At 32.3% G+C, this 27849-nt stretch overlaps 2 protein-coding genes and 2 pseudogenes across 5 annotated transcripts; all 4 read left to right on the top strand.

Annotated features, from left to right (window-relative positions):
- Positions 1–1345: 1345 nt before the first annotated feature.
- LOC146906642 (non-specific lipid-transfer protein A-like) lies at positions 1346–2357 on the top strand. Its single transcript, XM_085726390.1, has 2 exons — positions 1346–1722; positions 2197–2357. Exons 1-2 carry the CDS (start codon positions 1385–1387, stop codon positions 2204–2206), a joined length of 348 nt encoding a protein of 115 aa, XP_085582516.1. The 5' UTR covers positions 1346–1384; the 3' UTR covers positions 2207–2357.
- Positions 2358–4395: 2038 nt separating this feature from the next.
- On the top strand, positions 4396–11866 carry LOC146906641 (uncharacterized; annotated as a pseudogene). Its single transcript, XR_015018189.1, has 5 exons — positions 4396–7463; positions 7812–9052; positions 9895–10368; positions 10737–10849; positions 11209–11866. The product of XR_015018189.1 is annotated as an uncharacterized LOC146906641 (transcript).
- LOC146906640 (uncharacterized) lies at positions 7408–16116 on the top strand (annotated as a pseudogene). The gene is made up of 13 exons (XR_015020163.1): positions 7408–7463; positions 7736–7745; positions 7812–7999; positions 8203–8494; positions 8642–9052; positions 10737–10849; positions 11209–11359; positions 12724–13253; positions 14430–14486; positions 14573–14811; positions 14906–15024; positions 15134–15376; positions 15482–16116. The product of XR_015020163.1 is annotated as an uncharacterized LOC146906640 (transcript).
- A 5568-nt stretch (positions 16117–21684) lies between these two features.
- Positions 21685–27011, top strand: LOC146906639 (uncharacterized). 2 transcript variants are annotated; one of them, XM_085725764.1, is made up of 7 exons: positions 21685–22068; positions 22148–22213; positions 22439–22513; positions 23896–23983; positions 24751–24813; positions 25198–25287; positions 26602–27011. In XM_085725764.1, exons 4-7 carry the CDS (start codon positions 23897–23899, stop codon positions 26731–26733), a joined length of 372 nt encoding a protein of 123 aa, XP_085581890.1. In that variant the 5' UTR covers positions 21685–22068; positions 22148–22213; positions 22439–22513; position 23896; the 3' UTR covers positions 26734–27011. The 2 variants fall into 2 exon arrangements, with proteins under 2 accessions (XP_085581890.1, XP_085581889.1); XM_085725763.1 differs by lacking the exons at positions 21685–22068; positions 22148–22213; positions 22439–22513 and adding an exon at positions 22520–22985.
- Positions 27012–27849: the final 838 nt, after the last annotated feature.

Below are 27849 nucleotides of genomic sequence, written 5' to 3'. Positions count from 1 at the left end.
ATACAATATATATTTTCGGTGTCACTATCTTTTTGCATGTTATTGTGTGTTGTCATAACATGAAGGGAAAACCACAAAGACTCCCATCATCTTTTCGATAAATGAAAAATCAAATCATAAGATAAAACATCTAAAACAAATTCATTGTCTCACATTATCACAATTAAAAATTAGTGATAACAAATGAGAGTAACACCAAACTTGATATAAATTTCTGGTTAAAAGGCATAAGTTTCATAATAATTGTTGACAACTCAAACTACTTATTTTAACAATTAGTTTCAAGTTATATCTCATAGTATCAGCCATTAAAGAACTTAGCTAGTGGAAATTAGCAAAAAGAAAGTTTATAATACGTTCTAAAGTTTTTCCTAACATTATCTCTTTGTATGCTATTGTGTGTTATTATAACATGAATGTACAAATTTCAAAGATTTTCATCCTCTTTAGGCTAAATGAAAAATAAACTCATAAGATAAAGGATCTACAACAAATTCAATGATTCACATCATCACAGTGAAAATTTAATATTTCCAAATGAGAGAAACAACAAATTCCACCTAAATTTCTTATAAAAAAAGCCAAAGTTTCATAACCATTGCTGACACTTCAAACTTCTTCTTTTGACAATTATTTTCATGCGGCATTTCATAATGCATTTTATTATAGAATTTATGATGTAAAATTTAGTAAAAAGAAAGTTTATAATACAATTTAAGTTTTCAGTGATATTATTAGACGTTATTGTGTGCTGTCATAACAAAATGGAACAATTTTCAAACATTTTCATCCTCTTTTTGCTAAATGAAAAATAAATTCAAAAGGTTAATTAAGCATCTAAAACAAATCCAATGCCTCACATCATCACAACAAAAATTCACGATGACAAATGAGAATAAGATCAAATTCCACCTAAATTTCCTATAAAAAGCCAAAAGCTTCATAAACATTATTGACACCTCAAACTCCTTCTTTTGACATTTTATTGAAAGTGCAATCTCATAGTACACTTAATTAAAGAATTTACTTTGTGAAAATCAGTGAAATAAAATTTATAGTACAATCTAAGTTTTTCGGCAACATTATGATCTCTTTTTATGCTAGTATGTGTTGTAATAACATAAATGATCAAATTTCAAATATTGTCATCATCTTTAATCTAAATTAATGTCTCACATCATAAAAAAAAAAAAAATTATAATACCAAAGGAGAGTAAGAAGGAGTTCCACCTAAATTTTTGTTGAAAAGTCAAAGTTTCATAACCATGGCTCACACGTCAAACTCTTTCTTTTAACAATATCTCATACTTCCATCTATATAACTATGCCCATTAAGCCATCCATTCATATATATCAAAACACAAATTATTATAACAACTATAAAATGAAGACCTCCATTGTACTTATAACATTTCTAACTATATTGTTCCGTATGATGGTGGTTGGGCATGCCTTTGACTGTGAAGAAGCTAAGGCATCAATACTTCCTTGTATTGGATATCTCATCGGCGAGGACGATCATCCTTCAATTGCTTGTTGCAATGGTGTCAAAGATTTGAAATCTTCGGTGCCCACCAAAGGTGATCGACACAAGGCATGTGAATGTCTTAAAAAAGCTTCAACTCACTTCCATAACATAAGGGATGACTTAAATGCCTTACTTCCTAAACGATGCGGTGTTGACTTAAGCTTTACAATAAACAAGAGCATCAAATGTGATCAGTAAGCTCTCAATGTTTTTTTTTTTAATTTATTTTTAAAGAATTTTTTTGATGATAAGTAAATATTTATCATAGGAAATTTTTAAATTTAATTTAAATGAATTAAATTTTGGAATCACATTTATTTAATAGAAATTTATGAAAACAAAAATAAAATATGAAAATACACAACCATATATAATATTTTCAATTAAAAATGTTTTTAAGTTCATATTTTTATATCATCACTTATCTATATACACAATCAAATAAAATATTTGTTGTAGTATTTACTAATACTAATAATAAAAACACTTTTTTTTAAACTAAGATATATTTTCCTTAATATATATATACCATCAAAGAACCGACAAAATCTTTATTAATTTTTCAGAAATAGTCAATACAATATAAATATAGTCTTTATCATTTGCATTCGTTTAGTTTTTATAATGTATATTATATTGATATTTTTTTTTTATTTTTCTGTTGGCAGTATTCCTTAAGCTATATGAGGCATGAGTCATGGAGAAAATAAAAACTTCAATGGGATGGACATTTGGTTGCTTTTCTCAGGAAAAAAATAATAGTCTGTCCTATGTAATGATATTGTCAATATAAAAAAAATTATGAATATATTATTTTTATATTTACTTATATGTGGATCTCTCTCTCTCTCTCCCCCCTTCTTTCTGTGATCAAGACATAAAATGAGGTTTACTAAGATTAGTTCTTTAATATTATCAAAGATTATATAAATGGATAAACGACTAATTTAATATTCTTGTTTTACATGAATTCGAGCTAATATTTCAATGACATTGTCTTGTGGTAGGCAATTGTGTGTAATCTAAACATAATGAAGGAAGGATTCATCATAAGCTTCATCCTTTTTACAATGATCTAAACAATTGTGGAACAAATTCACTCACTATGATCGTCATAGTGAAAAATTAGTAAAGCAAAATGGAAGGATAAATCAATTTTACATAACATTACTATTCTTGTAAAAAGCCAAAATGTTGTAACCATTAATTACATACTCAAACTTTTCCTTTTGATAATATCTCATACGTACTTTAAGCGTTCACATAAAATGCACTAGTAAAATGATTGATCTATGGTTGATCATTGTTATTTATCATTAAACTGATATAGTTTCAGAGTAGTATTATGCACCCTCCACACACTATCTCCCTTCTAAATATCATATTGGAGGCCTTTGTCATTATTCCTACCGCAAACAGCAATTACAACACCACCTACAACCAAGATAATACTATGTGTGGTGTGAAGCGGTTTTTTTATTTTTTTTATTTCTATGCGGCTAAACAAAATGAAGCCATCATTTTTTTTTTACCCCCAAACATGTCAAAATTGAAGATAACCAATAATCAAAGGAGGTCATCTAAAAAATAAGCTTGTATTCTATATCATTTATTTTAAGAATCAATGTTTATAAAATATAACAAACCCTAAAAGATAAAAAAACAAAATCCTTTCGATCTAATCAACGATTCACGACAATTGATCAAGAAATGAAGGATATGAAGCAAGGATGTATAGTGTTTAAGATGATGAATATATGAAGAAGAAAGTTTATTTTTCTTGATTTTTTTTGGGTTGAAGAAAGAGGGGTTCATGTTGAAGATGTCCATCACTTTTTTGGATTTTATTTTTTTAATTAAAATTAAAAAAAATTAAGATTATCATACGTGGCGTGACATCATTGACATTTAAATATTTATGCAATATTTTACACTTATAGGGTGTTATTGTCTTCCACATAGTTCATTCATAACATTGCAACAAACTATAAATTTAATGAATATGCGAATGAATGTCCTAAGATCAATGGTTAAAAAACTAAAAGAAGTAAATTTATATAAAAAAAATTGTAATTATTACACCAATAAAAATAACAACTTGTGTTTTCAAGATGAATTCTTTTATGAAATCCTTGACCTCATATATTAGAATTTCTGGATCACTCACTAAATAAAATAAAAGAAAATATTACTCCTATGTTCCAAACTATATGTCATTCTAGCAAAAAAAAATTTCTCCAAACTATATGTCATTTTGCAATATCAATGAATAATTAATGTTTATTTTCCTATTATGCCATTTACTATTTTATCTTTTTTTAATTCTTTTAATTTATGTTTTCCATACCATTAATGAATTATATTTTTTGTAAAATCACTTATAACTACTGCTCCTTCGATCACATTTATAGTTCATATATATAAACTATTTAATGAATTTGAAAAAGTAAAAGTTATTTATAAATGTGATCGAAGAGATTATTTCTATATAAAATTAATTGCATTTGTTAATATATGTGAAATTTCTAGAATACCATATTAAATTATAACGGAGAGAATATATGGTATAGACAACCAAGACCATGTGTTTCACCTATTTAACATCACATTAAACAAACACCTCCATTATGAAATATAATTACATGAGTACGTATCTATAGAAAAAGGTGGCTATGGAAGCACCATCTCTCTCTTCATTTTTTTAGGGTCTTATTTAATAAATTTTAATAAAATAAATAAAATTTTGTTAAAATTTAACGATATAAAATTATATGTGAGACCTATTTAATAATTTGTCTTGAGGTTAAAAAAATTGACGTAAACGACCCATTTAAGCATCCATTTTGAGTGTTGCGTCCCAGATGGTCTACGTTTAAAATACCCACCACCACCCACCACCACCTCCTCTTCCTCCTCTTCCACCGCCGTATTTGAAACTCATCGCCGGAAACTGTAGTTTGATATCATTGCATCATTCTATACTCTGTCAATTATCATCACCACGACCCAATTCACATTTTCTCAATTAGAGTTACTTTCCTAACTCAAAAACTTCACCTTCATGTTGAAAACATTCAAATCTTCAATTGGGCTAAGTAGAACTATTCTACTTTGCATAAAAATCCAATCTTTTTCACTATGCACAACAACATCACTTGCAAAAAATGATCACACAGAATGGGAAAATTTACTCAAACCCTATGATCTCAAACACCTTCAAAGATCACTCAATCCAATAACCCCATCACAGCTTTGTAAATTGTTGGAACTCCCTCTTGATGTTCCAACTTCAATTGACTTATTTGAAAAAGCTGGTTTGCAAAGAGGGTATATACACTCTTTTCATGTTTATTATCTTTTAATTGATAAGCTTGGTCATGTTGGTGAGTTTAAGATGATTGATAAGTTGTTGAAACAAATGAAAGATGAAGGTTGTGTTTTTAAAGAATCACTTTTTATTTTGATTATGAGGTATTATGGGAAGGCGGGGTTACCGGGTCAAGCAACTAGGCTTTTGTTGGATATGTGGGGTGTTTATTGTTTTGAACCGACGTTTAAATCGTATAATGTTGTGTTGGAGATTCTTGTTGCTGGAAATTGTCCTAAGGTGGTGCCGAATGTTTTTTATGATATGTTGAGTAGAGGTATTTCACCGACTGTTCATACGCTTGGTGTGGTTATGAAAGCGTTTTGTATGGTTAACGAGGTTGATTCGGCGTGTTCGCTTTTAAGGGACATGACAAAGCATGGTTGTGTTCCGAATTCGATTATTTACCAAACATTGATTCATGCGCTTTCTGAAAACAGCAGAGTGAATGAAGCGATGAAGTTACTGGAGGAAATGTTTTCGATGGGTTGTGAACCGGATGTTCAGACGTTCAATGATGTTATTCATGGACTCTGCAAGGCCTGTCGGATTCATGAGGCGGCGAAGTTGCTTGATCGAATGCTGCTTCGTGGTTTCACAGCTGATGCTCTAATTTATGGTTATTTGATGCATGGTTTGTGTAGGATGGGGCAAGTTGATGAAGCGAGGGCTTTGTTAAGCAAGATTCCTAACCCTAATACTGTGCTTTATAATACAATGATTAATGGATATGTTGCTAGTGGAAGGTTTGAAGAAGCCAAGGATCTTCTGTACCAAAACTTGGTAATTGCCGGCTTTGAGCCTGATGCCTTCACGTTTAACATAATGATCGATGGACTTTGCAAGAAGGGGTATTTGGTCTCTGCTCTTGAATTCTTAAATGAGATGGTAGAGAGAGGTTTTGAGCCAAATGTGATCACATACACTATATTGATAAATGGTTTCTGTAAGCAGGGCCGGTTCGAGGAAGCTTCTGAAGTTGTGAATAGCATGTCAGCCAAGGGTCTCAGTCTGAATACTGTAGGCTACAATTGCTTGATTTCTGCTCTTTGTAATGATGTGAAGATTCAAGCTGCCTTGCAGATGTATGGTCAAATGTCTACCAAAGGATATAAACCTGACATTTACACATTCAATTCTTTAATATACGGACTATGCAAGAATGATAAGATGGAAGAAGCGCTGGGTTTGTATCGCGACATGTTCTTGGAGGGTGTTATTGCTAACACTATAACATACAATACGTTAATTCACGCATTTCTTAGGGGAGATTCAATTCAACAAGCGTATAAGCTTGTTGATGAAATGCTATTTCGAGGGTGTCCCCTTGATAATATTACTTATAATGGCCTTATTAAAGCTCTCTGTAAAACTGGGAAAATAGAGAAAGGTTTGGGATTGCTTGAAGAAATGCGTGGGAAAGGGATTTTTCCTAGTATTAACTCTTGTAACATTCTGATCAATTCCTTCTGTAAGATTGGAAAAGTAAATGACGCTCTTCAGTTTCTTCAGGATATGATCGATCGTGGTTTGACGCCAGATATAGTCACTTATAAGTTATAACAGCTTGATTAATGGTTTTTGCAAGAATGGTCGTATTCAGGAGGCTTTGAACCTTTTTAACAGGCTACAAGCCGAAGGAATGCGACCTAATGCTGTTACGTATAACACATTGATCAGTAGCTTCTGCTACAAGGATTTGTTTAATGATGCGTGTCTGCTTTTATTCAAAGGTGTGAGTAATGGTTTCATACCTAACGAAATCACTTGGTCAATATTGATAAATTGTTTTGTAAAAAAGTATCAAAGGGAGTAAGACCTTCTATGTTTATTTGGTGGAATGGAGAGCTGCTTCTTATTAGAAGGCCAATTTGGTGTTTTATAGCTCCTGCTATAGCAGATTAATGTTGAGCTTCTTCTCTCTATGAAGCCAATATCTTCTATCTAGCTCACTTTATGGTAATCCTTGCTTTGAATTGTCTGATAGTATTCTGATTCTGAGCTAATGCCGAATCTCACTTTTGATCAATTTACTATTCTCATGGCAAATCAGGACTTTTACTAGCCTCCATAATCCGCCACATTTCATCCAAAGGGTGCATTGCCATATTTGTGTGTAAATGTTTTGCTATCCACCATCCATCATTGATAACACTGGCTTAAACATGCATTTATTTTTAATGCAAGTAAGAGGTAGCCATGCTTCCTTGCAAGATTTCGAACTGTTGACAACATTTCTGATCTAGCTGCTACTAGATTTACCATTTCCATGATATGCTTTTTTACTTGGCGTTGGACTGTACATGACATCTAAAGGTCAAGTTAATTGTGTCTCAGTTAGCATGGTTCAGATGTCAATGATATGAATGTACATTGGTTGTCCATTTACGTGGCTCTTTGATGTGCCAAGCCTGAGAAATATTGGCAATTTGAATGATTCATTCTCATTGCCATTTCTTCAAACTGTGGTGGTAGTGTGGTACGGCCACTGATTTCACCCTAAAGTTCAAACATGACAACTTCAAGTTTTCTGGATGAATCTGGCTTCTTGCAGTTTCTTTTCTCAAGGTAAGATAACTAGTTTCGTTTTTGTTTATAGGTCGTTGTATGCCTTTATTTATATATTTTATGTGTTGCCTTTCTGAAATATCACTTAACTAAAATTAAGCATAACTTGATAATTTATACAATGAGCGCTCAAGCAACGAATTAAATATCTATGTCAGATATTAATATTCAATATTGTAATATATAAGCTCTAATGATTTATTTGATGAAATATTTCTGGAAACTATTACTTTTATTTCCTATTCTATTGTAGGACTATTTTTTCTATGCAGAGCTACTGATGTTATCTACCATTGAGGAATACTAGTTCAACTTCATTTGTTCACCGAAGTCATTTTGTTTTGGCAGGTTCACAAGTCAGGGTCCTTTGGGAGGTTACTGGACATTTCTAAGTTCAGAGACCAGGCTATTGAGTGCGCTTGCTTAATCGGCCTTGGAAGCCAACTAGAGGACCCTAAGACTCAGAGATCAGGCTGGCAGCTTGTATTTTTTGACAGGGAGAATTATATTCTTCTTCTAGGTGATGGTCCTTTGAAGTAAGTTGCCATATACCGGTTGCTATTCATGCCCAATTTGTAACATATTTATTTATTGTTTCATTGATTGTTGAAGCAAGTCTTCATTAAGATTTACTGCATGTCTGCATCCTTATTGGAATTTAATGCTGGGGCGCCGGTGTGAATAATGGACTCAGTAGCTTCAAGTCTCAGACTATTAATTCTGCTCATCGGGGATGTAGCGGGGATGCTCGGGATGGGGGCAATGCGAAGGTATTAGGTTTACGAGTTTGTATAGCTGAGAGGGACAAGGAATTCTGTAGATTGAAGGAGCTTTTGGGGAGTGAAAAGAGAAGGGCTGATTCTAAGAGGAAGAGAGTTGTCAAAACTTTGAAGTTACTGGAACAAGAAAAGAATAAGGGAGCGCAAATTGCAAAAATTGAAGTGGAGAAGGCTGAGGGGTATATGGTTCAGATTGGTCAAGTGGAGAAACAATTTAGTGAAGCAAAACAAAAAATGAAATCTGAGACGTCTGTATTTAAAGCGGCAACCCGAAGGTCTGATTTTAAAAAGCGCAGGTTATTTGCAGGGAAAAGAAAAACCGAGTTAGGAATGGCAAAAGCTAACAAAAAGTTGGAGGAGGTTGAAAAGTAAAAAGCCATTGAGATGGTTAAATTCTAGGAGCAGAAGGCGCTTGCAAAAGATAACTGGAACAATTTTGTGGAAGAGAAATGTCACGCTGATCAGACGTCTCAGCAGCTAGAAGAAGATAAGAGGATGGTTGAGGATTTGAAGTGGAAGATGCATGAGCTCTCATCCCTGAGAAATCAAACTGAAATGGCTGCTGACATCAGTAAGAAAACTCAAAGTAGTGAATGTTCTAAAGTGAAACATTTGAAAAACAATCTGAACGTTGAAAAGTTAAGAGCAAAGCATACCAAGCTAAATTACAAGTTAGAAGCAAGTTGTTACAGTGTTTTACATCACAAATTAGGTTGTCTAAAGATTGGTTTCATTCAGCTTCTACGTCACTTTGATGTACTGGATGCATCCTTTTTGCATGTTTCAGGAAGTATACAAGACCAAACAAAGGTTGGTTTCACTGATGAATTGTTTTCACTTGTATATAATGTTTTAGTTGTTTTATCTACTTTCTATCCACTCATGTCAAAAGCTTGCACATACACAAACACACATGAGCTAGGATTGTGGATTCTATTTTTGAAATAAGCATCATGATTGTATCTTTAGAAGCCGATGTCTCAGTCTGCCATACTTACATAATTAAGGTATACGACTAGCTATCTATGTCATGCATTAGTGATTGTGAAGTTGGTTGTGTTGTAAATTATTGAACCTTTTGGGTTTATAAACATATTAGCAGTAACAATGAAAAGTTATTTTGCCTTGGGAAAATGGTAATCTTAAGGATCTTCTGAAAGCAATGAACAATTACTCCCTCCGGTTTTGAATATAAGCAACAAAAAATCATGTTTTATAGTCTCAATTATAAGCAAAATTTAACTTATTCTATCGTATTCAATGCTAAAATTCCTAGAATACCCTTTAATTAAGGAAAGTTTTATTTTTCAATAACGGAACAATTTCCCATGAGGGGTATTTTAGATAATACAATTAAAACTTCTATTACTTTTAAAAAATTAAATGAATTTATCTACTTTTCTTAAAGGGTGTGAGGTAGTTTTTTTTTTTTTTTTTTTGCTTATATATGAAACCAGGTGGTTATATGTCAGCCTATATTGTTCAGTTGTTAACTCGTTATAGGATATGTGGCTTTAGTTTTTTCTTTTTTGGGGAAAATAATTCTTGTGTGTGTGTGATTTTTTGGATTATGCTAAAAAAGTAGTCTCTTAGATTTTTCAAATGGGATTCTCTAATGATGCTCACTATTCTTCATAATTTTGCTTATCTAGGTGGGCAGAAGTTTTTCGACATGGATAATTTTGGTTTGGTGACTGGTGACTGTTTTGAAGTCTCTAGTTATGTTGCTTGCGGGTGAAAGTCTATCCAATGTTACTGCTCCTTGTCTTCCTGCAATAAATCGTCTGCATACCGAATTTTGCACAAATGATAGTTGCCCATTATTAGAAGGCACTGAATCCATTGATGCAATTGCATTCTTGCTCTTGGAAGAGTTAAAGAACTGTTGACTTCAAGGGAAAAACCAAATTGATTTGTCAGATTCTGGATTAATGCCAGGCAATGATAATGTTCGACAACGGTCTAATGAAGAAGTGGATCAACATACCACTGACAATATTAATGATGTGTCCGGTTGTTTGAAAAAATGTCTGGTTTCTGATACTCAACCACATGCTCTTAAGAATGTCATTCTCTGTAACCTTATTGATATCGTGACACTGGTGGAAGTGGTAGCAAACGAAATGGTATTCCTCTCACCATTTCGTGTTCATATTGTCCCTGTTTTTAAAATTATGTATATCAAGCTCTAATTTGAAAGGTATAACTGACCCTTTTATGACAAGTGACATTAGCATTTTTAAGAATCGATGTTATACTGAAATTAATAAAATTCAACAATATGAAATTGGCCATAGTTCTAGTGTACAGCTGTAATGTCACTCATAGTAATAAATATATCGTTTGATTGAATAAGTGAATTGTCCAAGGGATAAGATTAAGTTTTTATGTCGTTGAAAATTATGTTCTTCTCATTCTTATGGAATACATTATGACATCATGTAGTTGATGTGTTTACTACAACCTAATTCCTTGGGCGCCTTTCCCAATACAGAGCTGGCACTGGACTGATATCAAACTTGTTCCTCAGCTGCTCGACATGCTTGGCACATGTGCAGAGGAGAAAGTTGTCGTTGCTATCATTGTACTTCTCGGTAAACTTGGGAGGTAAATTGATTATTGCATGCTTTCATATTGTTGGTTTTGTGAGTAATCAATCATGTGTATACATATTTATGAATATAGGATATATGATGTATGCTTATCATGAAGATTGATAGTCATTTACAGCTTTGACGACCATTTTGTCAAGTGACATAACTTGGTGTCTGAATGACCGGTTATACAAAAAATCAATAATGTAACTAGTTGAGCTTGAGTCAAATTTACATCATATATATATGAACATGGCAACAAGCTATAGATACATGTTCACAATAAAATATTATCTGATTTAGCACACAATGATGCTTTCACGTGCTTTTTGGTTTACGTTATAACAATGTGGTAAATTTTACAAATTTCAGGATTGGAGTTGATAACGGTGGACACGAAGATCAAGGAGTTGAGAAACTGAGATGTAATCTGTTTGCATATTTATGCCGCATCTCTTCCAGGAAAGCAGGCTTTTCTCTTCAAATTGCCACTGCCAATACACTTTTTGTCCTTCTTCCTCTTGTTGGTCTTGAAACCCTTTTTCATACTAACATCTTTCAGCATATTCTAAGTCTGTTTTAGACAATGTTGAAACTTTGAGGAAGTGGTTCTTTAGGCCGAGTAAATTTAAAGATCAACAAATATTGCTATCTGGTATTTTAAAACACACCGATGTATATAACAAGTCAAATTTGTCTGTACTTTTACATTTAAAATAGGGTTCCCGCCCGAGTCGACGATTCATTGACATAGCTCTTAGAAAAGTTTTGTAGATCAGCAAGTTTCTTGGAAATTAGCTGGAGATGATTCAATCGGCTCGAAAGCCTTCAATTTGGCTTACATGCTGCAGTTGTGCTTTCTAAATTTGCACATGACTAATTTTTTTTTCTCCTTCTTTTTTATAAACTTGTAAAAACAATTTTGTTATATTTTTATTTATATTCTCAACCTAAATAGGGTAGCTCAAAAACAATTTATTTATTGTTCAACTCGTTTGATATATGAATATGAATATTTATATATTTGAGACAGATGGAGTAATATATGAGTCTAATTGTCAACACAAATGACACTTAATATGACACAAATGGCACTTAATATGAGACAGTGCCATAACTTTTTGAAAACTTTTCGATAGTTGCTTATATTTTGATAGATTTCAGCAGATTTTTGTTCATAACAGTCTTCAAGTTAATTATTCTACACTATTATGTTGGCCTTGGTACCATTTAATGCTCTCAAAGCAAGTTCTTTAGTGCATAAGCTTAATCTAGAAATTAAAAAGACTACTTTAAATCTTTATATATAATATTTTCAAAATCTAAAGGGTATTAAGTATTATTTTAAATAATTCAATGTATCAGTAAAATAATGTTCCTTGTTTGACAAAGGAAAATGCTTTGTGTACATCTCATGTAGATGAGTACATCTCAAGAGAAAAAGAGTGATGTGGTGTGTGTGTGTGTGTGTGTGTGTGTGTGTGTGTGTGTGTGTGTATATATATATATATATATATATTGTTAGAGTTCTAAGCACTTTTCTTACTGTTTCTCATAAAGAGAATTATTTTCACATATTTTAAAAAATGCTGGTGACAGTTGTACTAACCTTTAGTAGAAAACAGTAGGAACAATGCTTTAGGCACCGTTTTTACTGTTTCTTTCACAAAGAGGTAGTTCTTTTAAGGATAATTTCTTCACATCTTTTCAAATATTTGGTGACACTTATGCTATTTTTTTAGTAGAGAATAGTGGGAACAGCTTTTATAGATTTGTTTTTGAAGAAAGCTCTTATAGATTTGTTTTTGAAGAAAGCTCTTATAGAATTGTATCTAAGTTTCAAACTATGATTATGAAATATTCATATTTGTCTTTTTCCTTAAATAGCTTGGAATGGCAAGTGCAGTGCAAACTGTGTGTGGACAAGCTTATGGAGCCAAAAAATCATGCAGCAATGTGCATCACTTTGCAAAGAGCAGTCATCTTACATTTTGGTGCAGCAGTGATTCTCACATGTCTCTATTGGTTCTCTGGAGATTTTCTAAAAGTCATAGGACAGACAGAGAGCATAGCCGTGCAAGGTCAAGTGTTCGCTCGTGGACTTATTCCTCTACTCTATGCATTTGCATTCTGCTGTCCAATGCAGAGATTTCTACAAGCACAGTACATTATTATTCCTCTTGCATTTATGGCAGTTGGAGTTCTCCTTCTTCATGCGCTTCTTAGCTGGTTAGTTGTTGATGTTTTAGGCTATGGCCTTCTAGGTGCAGTCCTTACTCTCAGCTTTTCTTGTTAAATGGATTGTACATCATTCTTAGTCCAAAATGCAAGGAAACTTGGACCGGCTTTACTAGTAAGGCCTTCATAGGAATTTGGTCTTACTTCAAGATTACAGTTGCTTCTGCTGTCATGTTGTGGTATGACTACATCTTAATTTTCACTGACATTTACGCATGCATACATACAAATTAACAAATATATGGGGTGGCAAAACTGATTTGGTTCTAGATGTTGTATATTTTAAATATTTCAAAAGTTATTTATTTTGTTCCGATTGATTTAATTAATATTATTTGAAAATTAAATTTTGATGACTTATGAATGATATACATTAAAAGGTCAATTTGTCCAATGTTGTATATCACCACGTTTTGGTGTTGCTGTAACCCCTTTTGAATTACTTACCAATTTAATAGGTGAAAATTGTTATACTTAATCATTTTCAATGTGCTTTAAATGTGGTAACTGAATTTGACTTGGTATACTCATATGTGTAATTCAGTCGTCCTCCAAAGTAGCTGAACGTGTGCAGATCTTTAAAAAACTTTTTCTCATATTGCCTTTTAAGTAGGATATGTGGTTATCCAATGAGAAAAACATATTCTGTCTATATAAACTAGAAGCTTGCTTTTACGTATATACTGAGATATTTTTTATTTCTCCTTCCTTCAATTTTCTTTTAAAAACATTAAGTACCTGAGTCATTTGAGTGGCATTTCTCGTGTCTTGATAGGCTCGATACGATTATCGCCGAGAGTTGTATTCGGGGGGGGGGGGGGGGGGGGGGAGTTGCGCAATTATGCGGATAATTCCTTAGATTGTTGTTCGCGAATGGCTGAAGGATCACAACCTGCAAAACAATAAAATGAAACGTAAAACCAGTGACGTAGTCACGCCTTGGGTTTTACGTTTCATTTTATTGTTTTGTAGGTTGTGATCCTTCAGCCATCCGCGAACAACACTAGAGACCAACTTGTTTAATCCGTTAATTTAGAAGGGTTGAAATTTTGGACCCTACCACTTAAGTTGGTCTGCCTCGCTTAACTGGCTGAAAAAGTTGTGTTGGTTGGCCTATCAGATCGTTTGGACAAATTTCGTTATTTTTTTAGTTATTTTTTTAGCTTAGCCCAGTTGCTCGCTACAGCTAATAAACTTAGGGTTCTATTGCTTGTGTAATGATTGTTGGATTTGACATGGAATTTTAGTGTACTAATTTTTTATTTTTTCCTTTTCTATTTTGATAGGCTTACTCACCTAAAATTCAATACTGAGATATTTTTTATTTCTCCATCGTAATGTACTTCCATTTTCAGCACGAATTACTTAAACTGGGATATGCAAGTTATGTTGGGCCTTGGTGCAGCAGCCAGGTTAGGGACAATTGACCAAAAACAATATTTTCTATTTAGACAATTTTCACACATATTAAAAGTAGGTCCTATGATTACAATTACAGTATGCGAATTAGCAATGAATTAGGAGCAACTCATCCAAGAAGAGCGAAATTTTCTGTTTTAGTCGTGAACGGATATAGCATCCTCATTAGCATAGTTCTGTCCGTCATTATTTTGATATTCCGGGTTGGTTTGAGCAACCTTTTCACTTCTGACTCTGAAGTCATTGAAGCTGTATATGACTTGACTCCATTGCTTGCCATTTCTGTCCTTCTGAATGGCATTCAACCTATACTGTCAGGTGATACACCTGTAAGCACAAGCACCAGTTTATGTTTTTCCACACTTCCGAATCTGATCCCTCCTTTTGTTTGCTGATACTTGGAAAATTTTAGGTGTTGCAATTGGAAGTGGATGGCAAGCTTTGGTGGCTTATGTAAACTTAGCTTGTTACTATGTCATTGGTCTTACTGTTGGATGTGTTCTTGGCTTTAAAACTTCTTTAGGAGTAGCTGTAAGTTTTTTTTTTTTTTTTTTTACAAAAAGAAAAGAAAAACTCATCCACTATAGTTCTTAAATTTGTACAATGTGTCATGCAATGAAAGCAATTATGACTTTTATAGGGCATCTGGAGGGGTAGGGTAACCTTGGCGCAACTGGTAAAGTTGTTGTCATGTGACTGGAAGGTCACGGGTTCAAGTCCTGGAAACAGCCTCTTGTGTAGAAAACAAGGTAAGGCTGGGTACAATACACCAATAATGGTGGGACCCCTTCCCGGACACTGCGTATGCGGGAGCTTTAGTGTACCGGGTTGCCCTTTTGTTACACTGATAATTCTGACTGCAAGAACAAATTGGGGTGCCGAGGTAATCAAAACTATTGGCCTAGACTAGAAGATTTTGTATGTTTCATGTTCTACATGAATTGTTTATAACTTGGGAAGGTGAAGCCATTTACAATGTTGTTTGTAGGTTGAAAAAGCTATTGTTCGCGTCAAGAGATCTGTTGAAGATGAGACCTTGGATCAACTGCCGACGTATAGAGGCATTTCTCTTGCTGTAACTTTTCATTCCAGACATGGAAGAACACTTTAGCAGAAGAATAGTCCTGCTTTTGAACTATAGGAGTACTGTTGTTGGGTTTGTTCTGTATATCTGATAGGGCTCTGGGTTTGGGCCTTAAGCTCAACAACTAAGAGTAGAGAAGAATTGTATGACGTGGCAGGTAGTTAGATTCTGTGAAGAAGTTGAATAAATTTGAACCTCTTACTTTTATTTCATAGTAAAAAAAGAGTTAAATAAATTTAGAACTATTATAGTTACCAGTGAAGAAGCAGCAGTAAGGATCTTCTTGAGTTGCTTGAAAGCAAAGTTAGCAGCTGCTTCATCAGACATTTTCTCAAATGTCTTCGGCCAGCCGTCCAGCTGGTATGTAAACAAGAACAGGATGACCTGCAGCTTTGTGAAGATTAAGAAAGTAGCTGCATCCATAAGATGTATCGGCAACTACTCCCATGAACTCCACATTGGGCTAAAATACATTTGTAAAGTGTAAAATTATTTTATATCCCTTACATTTAATCTATAATATCCTCTATAAAAGCCGATACAGATGGCATATCATTAACATTTATTTAACCTAAAACTCACACCAATGGTGTATAAAAATAACTATAAGAACTTGCCACTTAACAATTATATCCTTCAATAATGTGTCTAATAAAAAAGATCAACAAGGACAAAGAACTGAAATGGAAAAACCATGCATGAATCCTCAGTCCACCACCTAAAAACGTTTTATGTCATGCAACTCAAATTTCAATGACATAAACTTGAAATGAACGATACAAATAATACAACCCAAACTTCTAGAACTTGGTTTCTTCCAATTCCCTGGTCCCAACGTTTCAGGGATATAGAATCAGAATCTACAGCAAACCAGCCCTCCGTTCTGCATAAATACCACTGAAGCACCTTGTGTGAAAGCCTACATGAGATTCGATAAAATGAATGGTGGTCAAAGAATGAGTTTTATGCCAATAATGACCTCGGTTCTGTCTTTCTTTCAAAAACAATTGAAAGTGCACGTAGAATAGACATGTCATCGCGGAATTCCTGTCGCACATTATCTGTCTGCATTAACAAAGTGACGATTCTTACATGAGATTTTCATTGTAAACAAGTTGAATCAAATATTTCTGATTTCAATTAAAAAAAAAAATTGTATTCCTGAAAATTTGAATTCTATGAAATTCAACACATCAGGTACACCTAATACCTAGAAATAAACAAATGACATAACTCTTGCAAAATCATTTCAAATGCTTTACCAACTTTGTAACAAACTCTTGTGGAATACAACTCTCTCAATACAAATAAAGGAGCTGACAGCTACACAAGTATGTACTATGTTCAAATGAGAAGAAGAGGAAAAAACAAAATAATAAATAAAGGAGACGGTGTCTCTCTTCATTAGCTAAATATATGTCTGTTCATATGTCACCATGGGAAAATGGAAATGAAAATTTGTCCCAAACGTGTGGTTTGGTTTGACAAAAGTACAAAACCAGTCAAATCCAATTTTAAACTCTAACAAAACAACCAAGTGAAGTTGTACAACCCAAGATAGCATAAAATGTTTTTAAACAAGCTACTTTTACTTAAGATAACCTATTGAGCAAAGTACAACTATCAAAATCATAAATGAGTTGCAAATATTTCCAATGAAATAGATTGCAATTAACATACAGAGTCCGAAATGGATTCATCATAGTTTCGGTTTCTAGAATATGAAGTGAATTCAGATGCTAATTTTTGTTCAAACTATATGATAGGACCAAAATACCCTATATTATGAAAAAGAGAACAAATTCTACTACTCATCATCTTGTGACCCTTCATGTGAAGAAAAATTCATTGTTACGTTGGATAGAGAGATTAGATCAAGAAAAGAAGGGGCGTGTTGAGTCAGATGAACACGTCTGGTTCACCCAGATGAAACTCCAGAGCGACAATGATGTGAGAACCATGTTCTCTATATCTTAGTGAAATTTGTTCATGTTATTCGGACAAGTTTGATTTGGTCCATGACTAAAAAACTAAAAAACCATGTTCTCTATATCTTAATGATGTAAGAATCGTCAAATTGTCTTTTTTAGGTATTTGCTCCAATTGATCTTTTTGATTGTTTTTTAGTTTATTGTATACGTTTTTTTTGTTCAAGTTGATTTTTTTCCTTAGTTCTTTTTATTTATTTGTTCTAATAGTATACGAAGGTTTTTTTCCCTTTAATTCCTTCAATTCTATTAAATTTTAAAATGCATCAACAACGTAAAGAAGGTCATAAGGTTTGATACTTCGAATGAGGAGTAGTTCACAAATTCCATCAGAGCTAGTGGGCTGGAAGGCCTTTCTCCTTTAGTATACACTGATCAACCACAACTTATTGTTCACCTTTTCTGAGAGGTGATATGAAAAGACACCCAACTTCCATCTTTCGGTTGGTGAGATGACAATGACATTGGACGGCATGTCTTATTTGATGCATCTTTCCATTTGTCTTCTAGATCACGATGAGAAAGAGACTAGAGCTGCGAAGGTCAATCTGATGGTGGAGTTGATAGGTTTTTGACTCGAAGGAGGTTGACCGGGAAGTGGATGCCACAAATGGAGCTCATGCAAATTTCAATTTCATGAAGCTTGAGTTCAAGAGGCATTTGTATGTAGCACGACAGGGTGAGCTAGCGGGTGATGTGGTGGAGACAAAGCATAATCGACAATATGCCTTCAGGGTGTAATTACTAAACTAGGTGGGCACCACTCTCTTCACTGACAAGAACTCCACTTATGTTGACATGGCATACTTGAAGTACCTTTCGTGATCTAGAGATGGTTCATGACTTTGTTTAGGAGAAGGCTGCCCTGGTGCACTTGTACAGATAAGAAGAAGCAGCTAGCTGGTTACCATACAATACGATATGTAAAAGAAACACATTGTTATTCATGTAATTGTTATTAATGTTATATTCTATGTTGTTTACTGATTAGTATATATCAATGCAGGCATGGGTTTTTGAATTTCTAGGGTGTTGAGGCCAATGATTTTGAGGAAGTTTACATGGAGGATCGAAACTCGTATGCTAACATGTTCGTCCCGCTTAAGGGTCTCATTGTCTCCGACCTTTACCGAGAGCACTTGGATCGGTTGCTAGCCCATGATTGTGTCTTTTATGCCAAGGTCACTCACTGCAACATACATATGTTTGCGAACATCAACGTATACTATAAATAGATCAGATACAGACCTCACATGGTCCTATATCTATCAGGGGCACATGTTGCGGCAATTCGAATTTGTCTAGACCATTCCCAAACATCCATGCATCTTTTTTCACCCTTGGCGCCTCGACAACATGTGTCTGAGGCCTATGCCAATTTTCTTCATCATGTGTTGGTCATAGAGGACCTAGGAGATCTTGTGTTGTATAGGTGGGATACAACAGCGAGTTACATGAGGTGGTATATAAGGATATCACATTTGTGTGTTGTCCACACCTCCGGAAAACCCTCTTAACCAGCCGAAGCAGAGACAATTACATAGATTGCAGCTGAAGAGGCGAGAAAGCCAGGTACATACTTGATCTCTTTTGGTCATGGGTGTGCTGGCTAGTTTTGTTGCTATCATGTTTGTTTGACAAAATGTCAAAGACATACTTTCCTTGGCATATATGAATTCTTAGAGAGAAACATCTTCAATCCAATAATTTTTTTTAAGTTTCCAAAGTCCTTAATATGAAAGGATGGATGTAGAAATTCTTTGATAAAATTTACTTCGGTTTCAGAATTACATGTAAGGATAACATATGATTATAGACTAATAAAACCGTGAAAGATTCATAAAAGAATGATAATGTATGAACAAAGTAAAATTTTGAGTGTGTGTGGGGAAAATGTTGTCCACGTAAGGGAAAAAAGTGTAGAGTCATATACTTAAATAGACAAGAAGTTAAAAAAAAATGAAATAAAATAATATTACCCAAGACAAAACGAAAGAAGAGAAAGATTTATGTGAGCTTAAATCAGCTGGTAAAGACCTTATATTACATATGAAAGGTTCGATCATCAGACACACCACCTTAAAAAAACGAATTTCTAACAACAAAACTACTAGAAGAAGAAAAAAAATTGGTATGTTAGAGCAACCACATCCATGATACCCATATGGGTGTATAAATGGGTCCCACATAATATATTATATTACTTCACACTTCCCAATTATTTAAACCACTCAACTACATTTTCTAAAGAAAAATGCTAAATAGTACGGAACTATGGTAACGAAAATTCACGGATGCCTTCTAAACTGCGACACTTTTTTTTTTTTTTTTAAAGTAAGTGATTTAATTAATAAAAGGAAAGTTTAAAGGTTAGCACTCTTTTTTTTTTATGGTCGTGAAAGATTAGCACTCTTTAATCTTAACACTGATTTTTTTTTTGTTTGATGGAATTAATCTTAACACTAATAAAATGAATTCTTAATTAAACAAACGGTGCAGCAAATTAATTCAAACGGTGTTGACTACCTTTTTCTTTGGTTGAATTGCATAACAATATAAACATAGTGCACTGCATAACAATAGAAACCGTTCAGATTGCTAAGCTTTCGTGAATTTTCGTGAAAATTTCCCGTACTATATAGCAATTCTCTTTTCTAAATATTCATACTACTCATCTAAAACTCTAAATTGGGTCCCACCTAATCACACAATACACCTCAAATTTATAATTTAAAATCACATTTTAATTTTATATTATTTTTTTCATCAAAAAAATTGAAAAGGAACCATAGCAATACAATACCACGGTAGTTGTTGGGGAGAGTAAAATTCTGACACAATGTAAGAAATTTCTGCCAAGACATCTCAAAAAGTGACTGATATTCATGCTCTTAGGGCACTAGTTAGGAAAGTTAAAAAATAGAAATTTTCCATTAAAAACAACAACCTTTTTACATTCATAAAGTGGAACATTCCACTTTTCATCATTTTCCAATATAAAATTTCTATATTAATCTACTTAATTAATGCCCCGATGCACTAGTTAACATTTCCAAAAGAAAAAGGTCAAACATTGTTGCTACTCTTACTCCAACTAATCTTTTTTCACAAAATGTTCAATATCTTAAGTCTCAACCTCCTTAAAAACCAACTCCACTTTACCCCAACCAAGTCATTTTTTTAGATGTTTTTCTTGTGATTTTTAATTTAAAATACACACTTTTTTGTGATTGTAACTATCATGATAAAATTGTAAAGTTAAGAAAATCATTTTATGAGGGATAAAGTTAAGAACATCGATAGTAGTTTCATTAACAACCATACAAAAAGCACCTTAAAAAATTCACCTAAGCCTTAGTCACACAAAAAAAATGATTGGTTGCTATAAAAGAAAAATGTATGGAGTCGTAATTTTTCTGAGAAATAATATATTTTGAAGGTTCAATTTTTCCCTTTCAAATTTGAGTTATAATAATGTACTTAACTTTTATGATCAATTGCACTTAAGTACTCTTTTTTTTTTTTTTGGTCAAGCACTTAAGTACTCTTTAAAAACGTTGATAATGAAGTTTGATTATCATACACAAAATACTCTTAAATTAGAAGGAAAAAACGGTTCATTCATACCCAACAATTTTTACCATGCACTCTTTCAAAAAAAAAATTACCACGCAGTAATACGTGTAAAAAATATATTAAATGGAAGTTATTTATAACTACTTTTTTTATGGGTTACTTTCGTTTAATTCCGTCTCTAAAATATTTATTTATTCTAGAATTAATTAATCCATTTTTTTAATGTTTAATTAATCATTGACAAAAAAAAAATCACAATACAAAAAGAGTACTCACATCTTAATAATATACAAATGGGGAACAACAAATAGCAAAAAAATTTGCATCAATCCAATGTGTCAAAATTCTAAGCAACTTAATGTCACATCACCATTAAAAAATAATTTTATTTTTGCCACTTTAAGCATTCACACAATACAAAATATAAAATATCATTATCACACATTTTCCCTCTTCAATTCAAAATTCAAATTTCAAAATTTTTCAAATCCTTTTTTCCCTCCTACTTTTTCTCTTTACCAACAAACATCACTTTCAATTTTCAACTCACCTTTCTCTATCATTCATTTCAAATTTCTTTCCTTTTTTTCCTCACTATTAACATTTTATTTCTTATCTCCTCTCACTCCTTTTATTTCGTTTCTCTCTTTCTTCTCTTTCTCACCCTTCGTTCTCTCTCATCAATCAAGAAATCAGAGACAGATTTCTTCCTCTCTTCACTCTGATTTTCCACCATTTCCTTATCCAACATCTCTCTTGCATGAATTGGAGAACAACAAATCAACTCTTATCCCTCTCCTTCAAAATTCGTTTCACTCAGTGCAATCAATCGCCGAACCCGAAATCGCCGACCTCACGTAAATCTCACTTTACGGTGGAAGGGCCGCTCAGACTTTCATCGTCCAATCATTCAAAAGCAATCAGAAGGTAACTAATCGAAATCCCTAAATTTATTTCATCACAACCACTTCAATTTTTTGTTTTGATTTCTGAAAACTTGGTGTAGCGGCAACGCGTTGAAGAAGATGAACAAAATGGTTTTGAGAAACAAGATTGCTTGAGTCATTTGAAGGTAAGTCTCTGATTATTGTTAGTTTTCTTATTCAATAATATTAGTTTTTTTAATCATTCGTGATATTGAAATGTTACTTCAGTAAGCACCCTAATGCCCCATATAAAATCTTTGTAAACACCCTAGATTCATCTCACCAGTAGCTTAATAGTTTTATATGGAAATTGAATATTTGTATCTTGAAGTTAATATATTGATTGATTTAATCCAACTTTCATTTTGCAGTCTCAACATCAACAAATGGGAAATGATCATAGCCCCCATTTTTTTTTTTTGTTGCAGCTTGGTATAAGCAGTCGGGTAATTAATTGTTAACAGAATCTCATTTATCTTCAATATATGGTTTTTTGTTTCTCTCTTGACATGCAAAATGAAATTTGAATTTATATGTATATAGGTTATAATTATATTCATTTTGTTTTAGATTTGTTTATTGATAATGGATATGATATTTGGTTGTGTACTATTTGGGTTGTATGATCTTTACTTTATTAACTTTCATGAACTAATTATGCTTATGAGTAGTATCCATATTGATTCAAAACTTGAAAGAAGGATGTAAATTTGAATGTAAGTTTATTTATTTTTTGTTAATGCCTTTTATTAAAGAAATGGTTTTTGTTTGAGTTGTTCTGATCTAATGAAGTGAAGTATTTAGATTTTTTGAATTTGTTTTATTTTTACATGGTTCTGAATTTGATTTGTTTTTTGTTGTGAAATTGAGGATGAATTGTGGATGCAATTTCAGAATCTCACATCTCTACACATCTAGGTTTCACATTGCCCAGTTATATCTCTTATGAATATTCGTCATATTTAAATGACTGATTTTTTTATTCGTAATTTTAGTTACTTTATGATTTTGTGAACAGAAGTTGATTCGATATCTTTGTCTTCCTTATTTTTTAATCCCAATTATATTAGTTTTGATTGTCATTAACAAAAGTTTCAGTAAGTCTTTCGTGTGACAATGACAAGATATTGTTAGACAGTGACTTTTTGTTAATATGAGTTGCTATTGATGTTAATTCAATAGGTCTCATTACTAAACTTAATATGAAAGTTACTAGAATATGTGAGTAATGGTTTTATATGTTTTCATACTGGTTTAGTAAGAATGAACTATGTTAGAAAACTTAAAGCTTTTCATTATGTTGTTATAGTGGTTCATTCTTAACTACTTTTTTTTTGCAATGATCATGAGATATACCATCAAGTTGATTTAGTTACTAAAATTGGTATTCTATATGGAAATTTGCAAACTATATATACTAAAGCTAAAGTTTGTTATTTAAGAATCAATGACATGTATTCTTCAATTTTTCTTTGTATCCTTTAACTTAAATTTTTATGGTACCTAATTGGATTATTGTTTCATGATTTAATGTTCTGATTCATCCTTGCTGCTCTGGTTTTCTTGGTATGAAATTCAAAAGGATACATAAAAAGGTTTGAAGCTGTCCTGATTTGATTTGACTTCATAAAAAGGTTTTGAAGTGATTACTTTTTGTCTAGAGGAAACTAATTCTTTGAACATATAGTTTGAACATATAGGAAACTAATTGGGTTGAAACTAATTCCCTTTGCCATGTTCTTGGCCAAGAATGAAAAAAATTTATTGTTTATTTTTTTAAGGGGTTGTATCCATTTAATGGTTTGTATTGTACTATGGTTATGTGAAGCATGGTAGAACTTCCTAGATCGTTCCTACAAAAGCAAAATGATCAACTGAATCCTACAACAAGGATGCTATCACATAGGCACAATGAGGTAAAATTTGAATCATTATAATTTTCATCAATGGCCAACAAGTAAACATATGATTGGATTAGTCTTTGTTGGAAATCATACATTTTGTTATATTTAAATAGTAAATATCTTGATTTATTTCATTATTGCATCTTTTAGATTTTATTCATGCAAGTTTCATGTTTTGACAAGGGTATTTTGACGTTTTTCATAAATAGTGGAATGGGTCCTTTTGTGTTTAGAGTAATAAAAACTGTTGTATTTGATTTTTTTTTTTGTGAAATTGAGCATTCACAATGTGTTTGAGAAAATGTCTCAATAAGAAAATGGATGATATTGTTAGTTTTAGATGATCCTAAAGATTGTACTTTACTTGATGAGGCATATAATTTTTGAATTAGCCCCAATTGGTAAATTTGTCATATTATAATTATAGACAAAATACATTTGGAAAGGATTACATGATGAATAGTCTTTGTGTCTAATCCCTTGGAAAATTGATTAGGCTTATATAAAAATACAGATTCGGAATTTCTTACTCTATATTGCAACTTCTTACTTGATCTACACTTATTCATTGGCTGCACATGCATTCTGTCTACCTATTTGGCAATTTCTTTTGTTAATTTGAGGAGTTTGTGTCCGAATATGGCAATTTCTTTTAAAGATGATGTTTATTATTTTCTTCCAATTACTTTATGTCCGAATATGTATAGCATGTTATTTTGACTAAATATATGATGACATGTTTTATTCTATTTTTAAGCTTTGGTTTTGTTTGGTTATAGGTTTTATGCATCAATTTTAATAGAGTTCAGATAAACGACGTTGGAGAGGCAATCAAACTGAAGGTATAATCATGGTTTTTAATTATGGCTTGAAATTTATCGTCAAACAAATTTTTTTTTGGAGCCTACATTTTATATAGTTTACATATATGTGGTTTGCTTCTTACCCATGAGTAGTTTTGTTAATTCAGATTTCAAAAATATTCTTTGCATATAGTTTTCTAAAAACAAATTTTTATCCTAAATATGCATTGTAAATGTTCAAAGGTGTATAATGGATAATGTAACCTCTATTTTAACATGTCAGTGACTTTCTATTGAAACAAAATAGATATGATTCTAATTCATTTTTATCTATTTTTCCCCCTTCTTATTTTTCCCCCCTTCTTATATTGGTTTGATTTTAGATTATTTTTTTTGCTGAAATTTGGTATGTGATTTGAGTAGCATATACGTGGCCCGTGGGGTTGGACTAACCACAACAAACCAAAGTACAATCAGAAACATATTCCTGTGTACAAACCTGGATATAATCAAGTAAGCATCTGATCTGATTAGTCTTTGTTAGCAATTATACACTCCATTGCAAATGGTTGTGGCCTTTATAATCATAATGAGGTTTACAAATAAACATGATTGTAATTTTAATTAGCACTTCATCTGTATATTGAATTATTATTTTTATCATCCTAAACAATATGATAATGGGAAATATGTCATATATGCAAGCTTGCTATTGGACTTTGATCTTATTATATTAGTAAGTATCAAAATACATATAATTTCTATATTTTGTTAAGGAATATTTTGTAAGAATTTCTCATACATGGGGGGCTATAGGTATTTGATTTAAGCCAAATGTTTATATTCCTCAAACATTGAGCTATATGTATTTAGTTTATGTTTCTATTTATTATATCGTAGGTATAAATATTACTGTTAACATTTATATCAATAAATCGATGACTTTGACTAATAGTTCTCATTCATTTCTTTAATCCTTACCTCGACTATCAATTATCTTTATCCGGAGGTGTTTGATAATATGTAGAAAATAGCTTACCAGGTATGAATATATGTGTCATCTTGCTTATGTGCTATAATCAATGAAATATATTAGCATGATATGTACAAGTAATTAGATACTTTTAGTAGATCATCGTCATTTTTAAACTTAAAATAAGATTGGTTTAGAACAAAATAACTATTGGTTTGTGGACAATCAACCCATATGGGGATCAATGGAAGGTTACAAAGCTGAAACAGTATAAATTGCAACTGTTATGATGGGGTACATGAATAAGAACCTGTTTTCTTACGTGCAATTGCAACTGTTATTCTTTTTAGTCTGAATATGTCCTTTGAAATCTTTTTTAGTGAAGTCCTCTATAAATCGGGACATTAGATACACTTTGTTTATGGTCAAATATGTACAGGCATACTTAATTTGATGTTAGGGTTGTGAAAAGATTTGATAGACTGTAATGTTGACATTTGCTATTAGTGGGATGTATAATTATTATTTTTTTGACAAAATTAGTGGGTTGTATAATGTTGGCACTTGCTATAGTCTATAGTTTATTAGAGGCCAACATTTTTTGTTCTTTTTAAATTGGTTTGATATCTTAGTGTTCAAGTGTTGATTAGGCTGCTATTTTTCGTTTACGAATATTTTCTATCACAAATTTAGTTAGGTTTCATATATCTTGATGTTAAACCATTTATTTGTCTCTAACTTATGAAGTGTGTGGATTAAGATCTATCTTGATGTTAAATCATATTTTTTCATTAAATTCTGTCCATTTCAGAGTTTAAGAAGATCCTAACAATTATGGTATATTTTTGGGACAGATTGATGGACACAATTTGATCCCAAAGCTGAATATAAAAGGCAGTGGCTACCTGAGTCCTCAGAGTTGTTACATGGTGGATTTGTCATGTTTATCACACACCACCTACTGTGCCTTAACTGGAGAATCATAGAAATAGTCTTATAGAAGACTTTAAACATTATTATTTGCTTTTAGTCTTTTTTATACCCAATTTGGTTTATTGTGCCTACAGTGTATCTAATTCTTTATCAAATTTGTAAATAATAAACCGATCCGATTAAATTTCTTAAAAGTGATATTAACAAAAAGTATGATATAAAGGATTTATGATTCGTGGGAAGCATAACAAATACTTACTTATTTGTGAAGTAGATGTTGAAGCTATTATCGACAACGACTTTTTACTAAGTCCAAATTTTAATTGTGTAAGATTTTAGTGTTTTGTTTTTATTAAGTATTTTTTTTATTGCCAAATAGTTATTTGTCGAATATTTAAGAATTTAATTCAACCTGGCAAATAACAAATGATAACACATTGCCGATAACCAAGTTTTCTTTTCCAATCACATTAATAATTAATATTCTTTTTAAACAATTATTCATCATATTAGCATAAAATAATTTGAGTAAAGTTTTATATCATGATACAAATAATTTATGATTGTTGCATCAGTTCCTAAATATCGGAACAATTTAATTTTTGAATTGACTGCACCGTAACTATAATTTCTTTGTATTGAAGCACTTTGAAACACTGCAGTTTTAAAACTATTGTGCCCAAACATGTGCACGGTTGATGGCTCCTATCTCCAGTTAGTGAGAAATTGGTTTTGAAGTTTGCAAGGTTGATGGTTAGTGAGACGGGAGGATATAAAACATGTTTGTACAAATGGTAAAAGCTTTCATGTCTTACTTCAACAGGGGTAGGACATTACTTTCAAACAACTTTAATAACCAAGTATATGGATTTAAATGGAGTTGTGTGGTTCATATTAACTACAAACACTAACATCAGAAGTGCATTATATGTTTTTAGTCGTACGTTCAGAGTAATATTTTATTAACGCCACAAGCCCACAATAAATCCTTTTTCGCCCGTGCGTTGCACGGGTGGAAATACTAGTTTATTCACATTCATGAGTATTCACAACACAGAAAAATATCCTTAAAAAAAACACATAAATACTCTTATACTCACATGAGTAATTCTTAGACACCTTTTTTTTTTCCCTCTTGAGACCTCTAATTAATATACACATTTATGTGG

Source organism: Medicago sativa, chromosome 7, assembly GCF_051527215.1.
Source record: "Medicago sativa cultivar Bolivia chromosome 7, Bolivia_mono, whole genome shotgun sequence".
Lineage (NCBI taxonomy): Eukaryota > Viridiplantae > Streptophyta > Magnoliopsida > Fabales > Fabaceae > Medicago > Medicago sativa.
The sequence above is the reverse complement of the archived record's forward strand: the minus strand, read 5'-3'. Positions and strand labels throughout refer to the sequence as shown.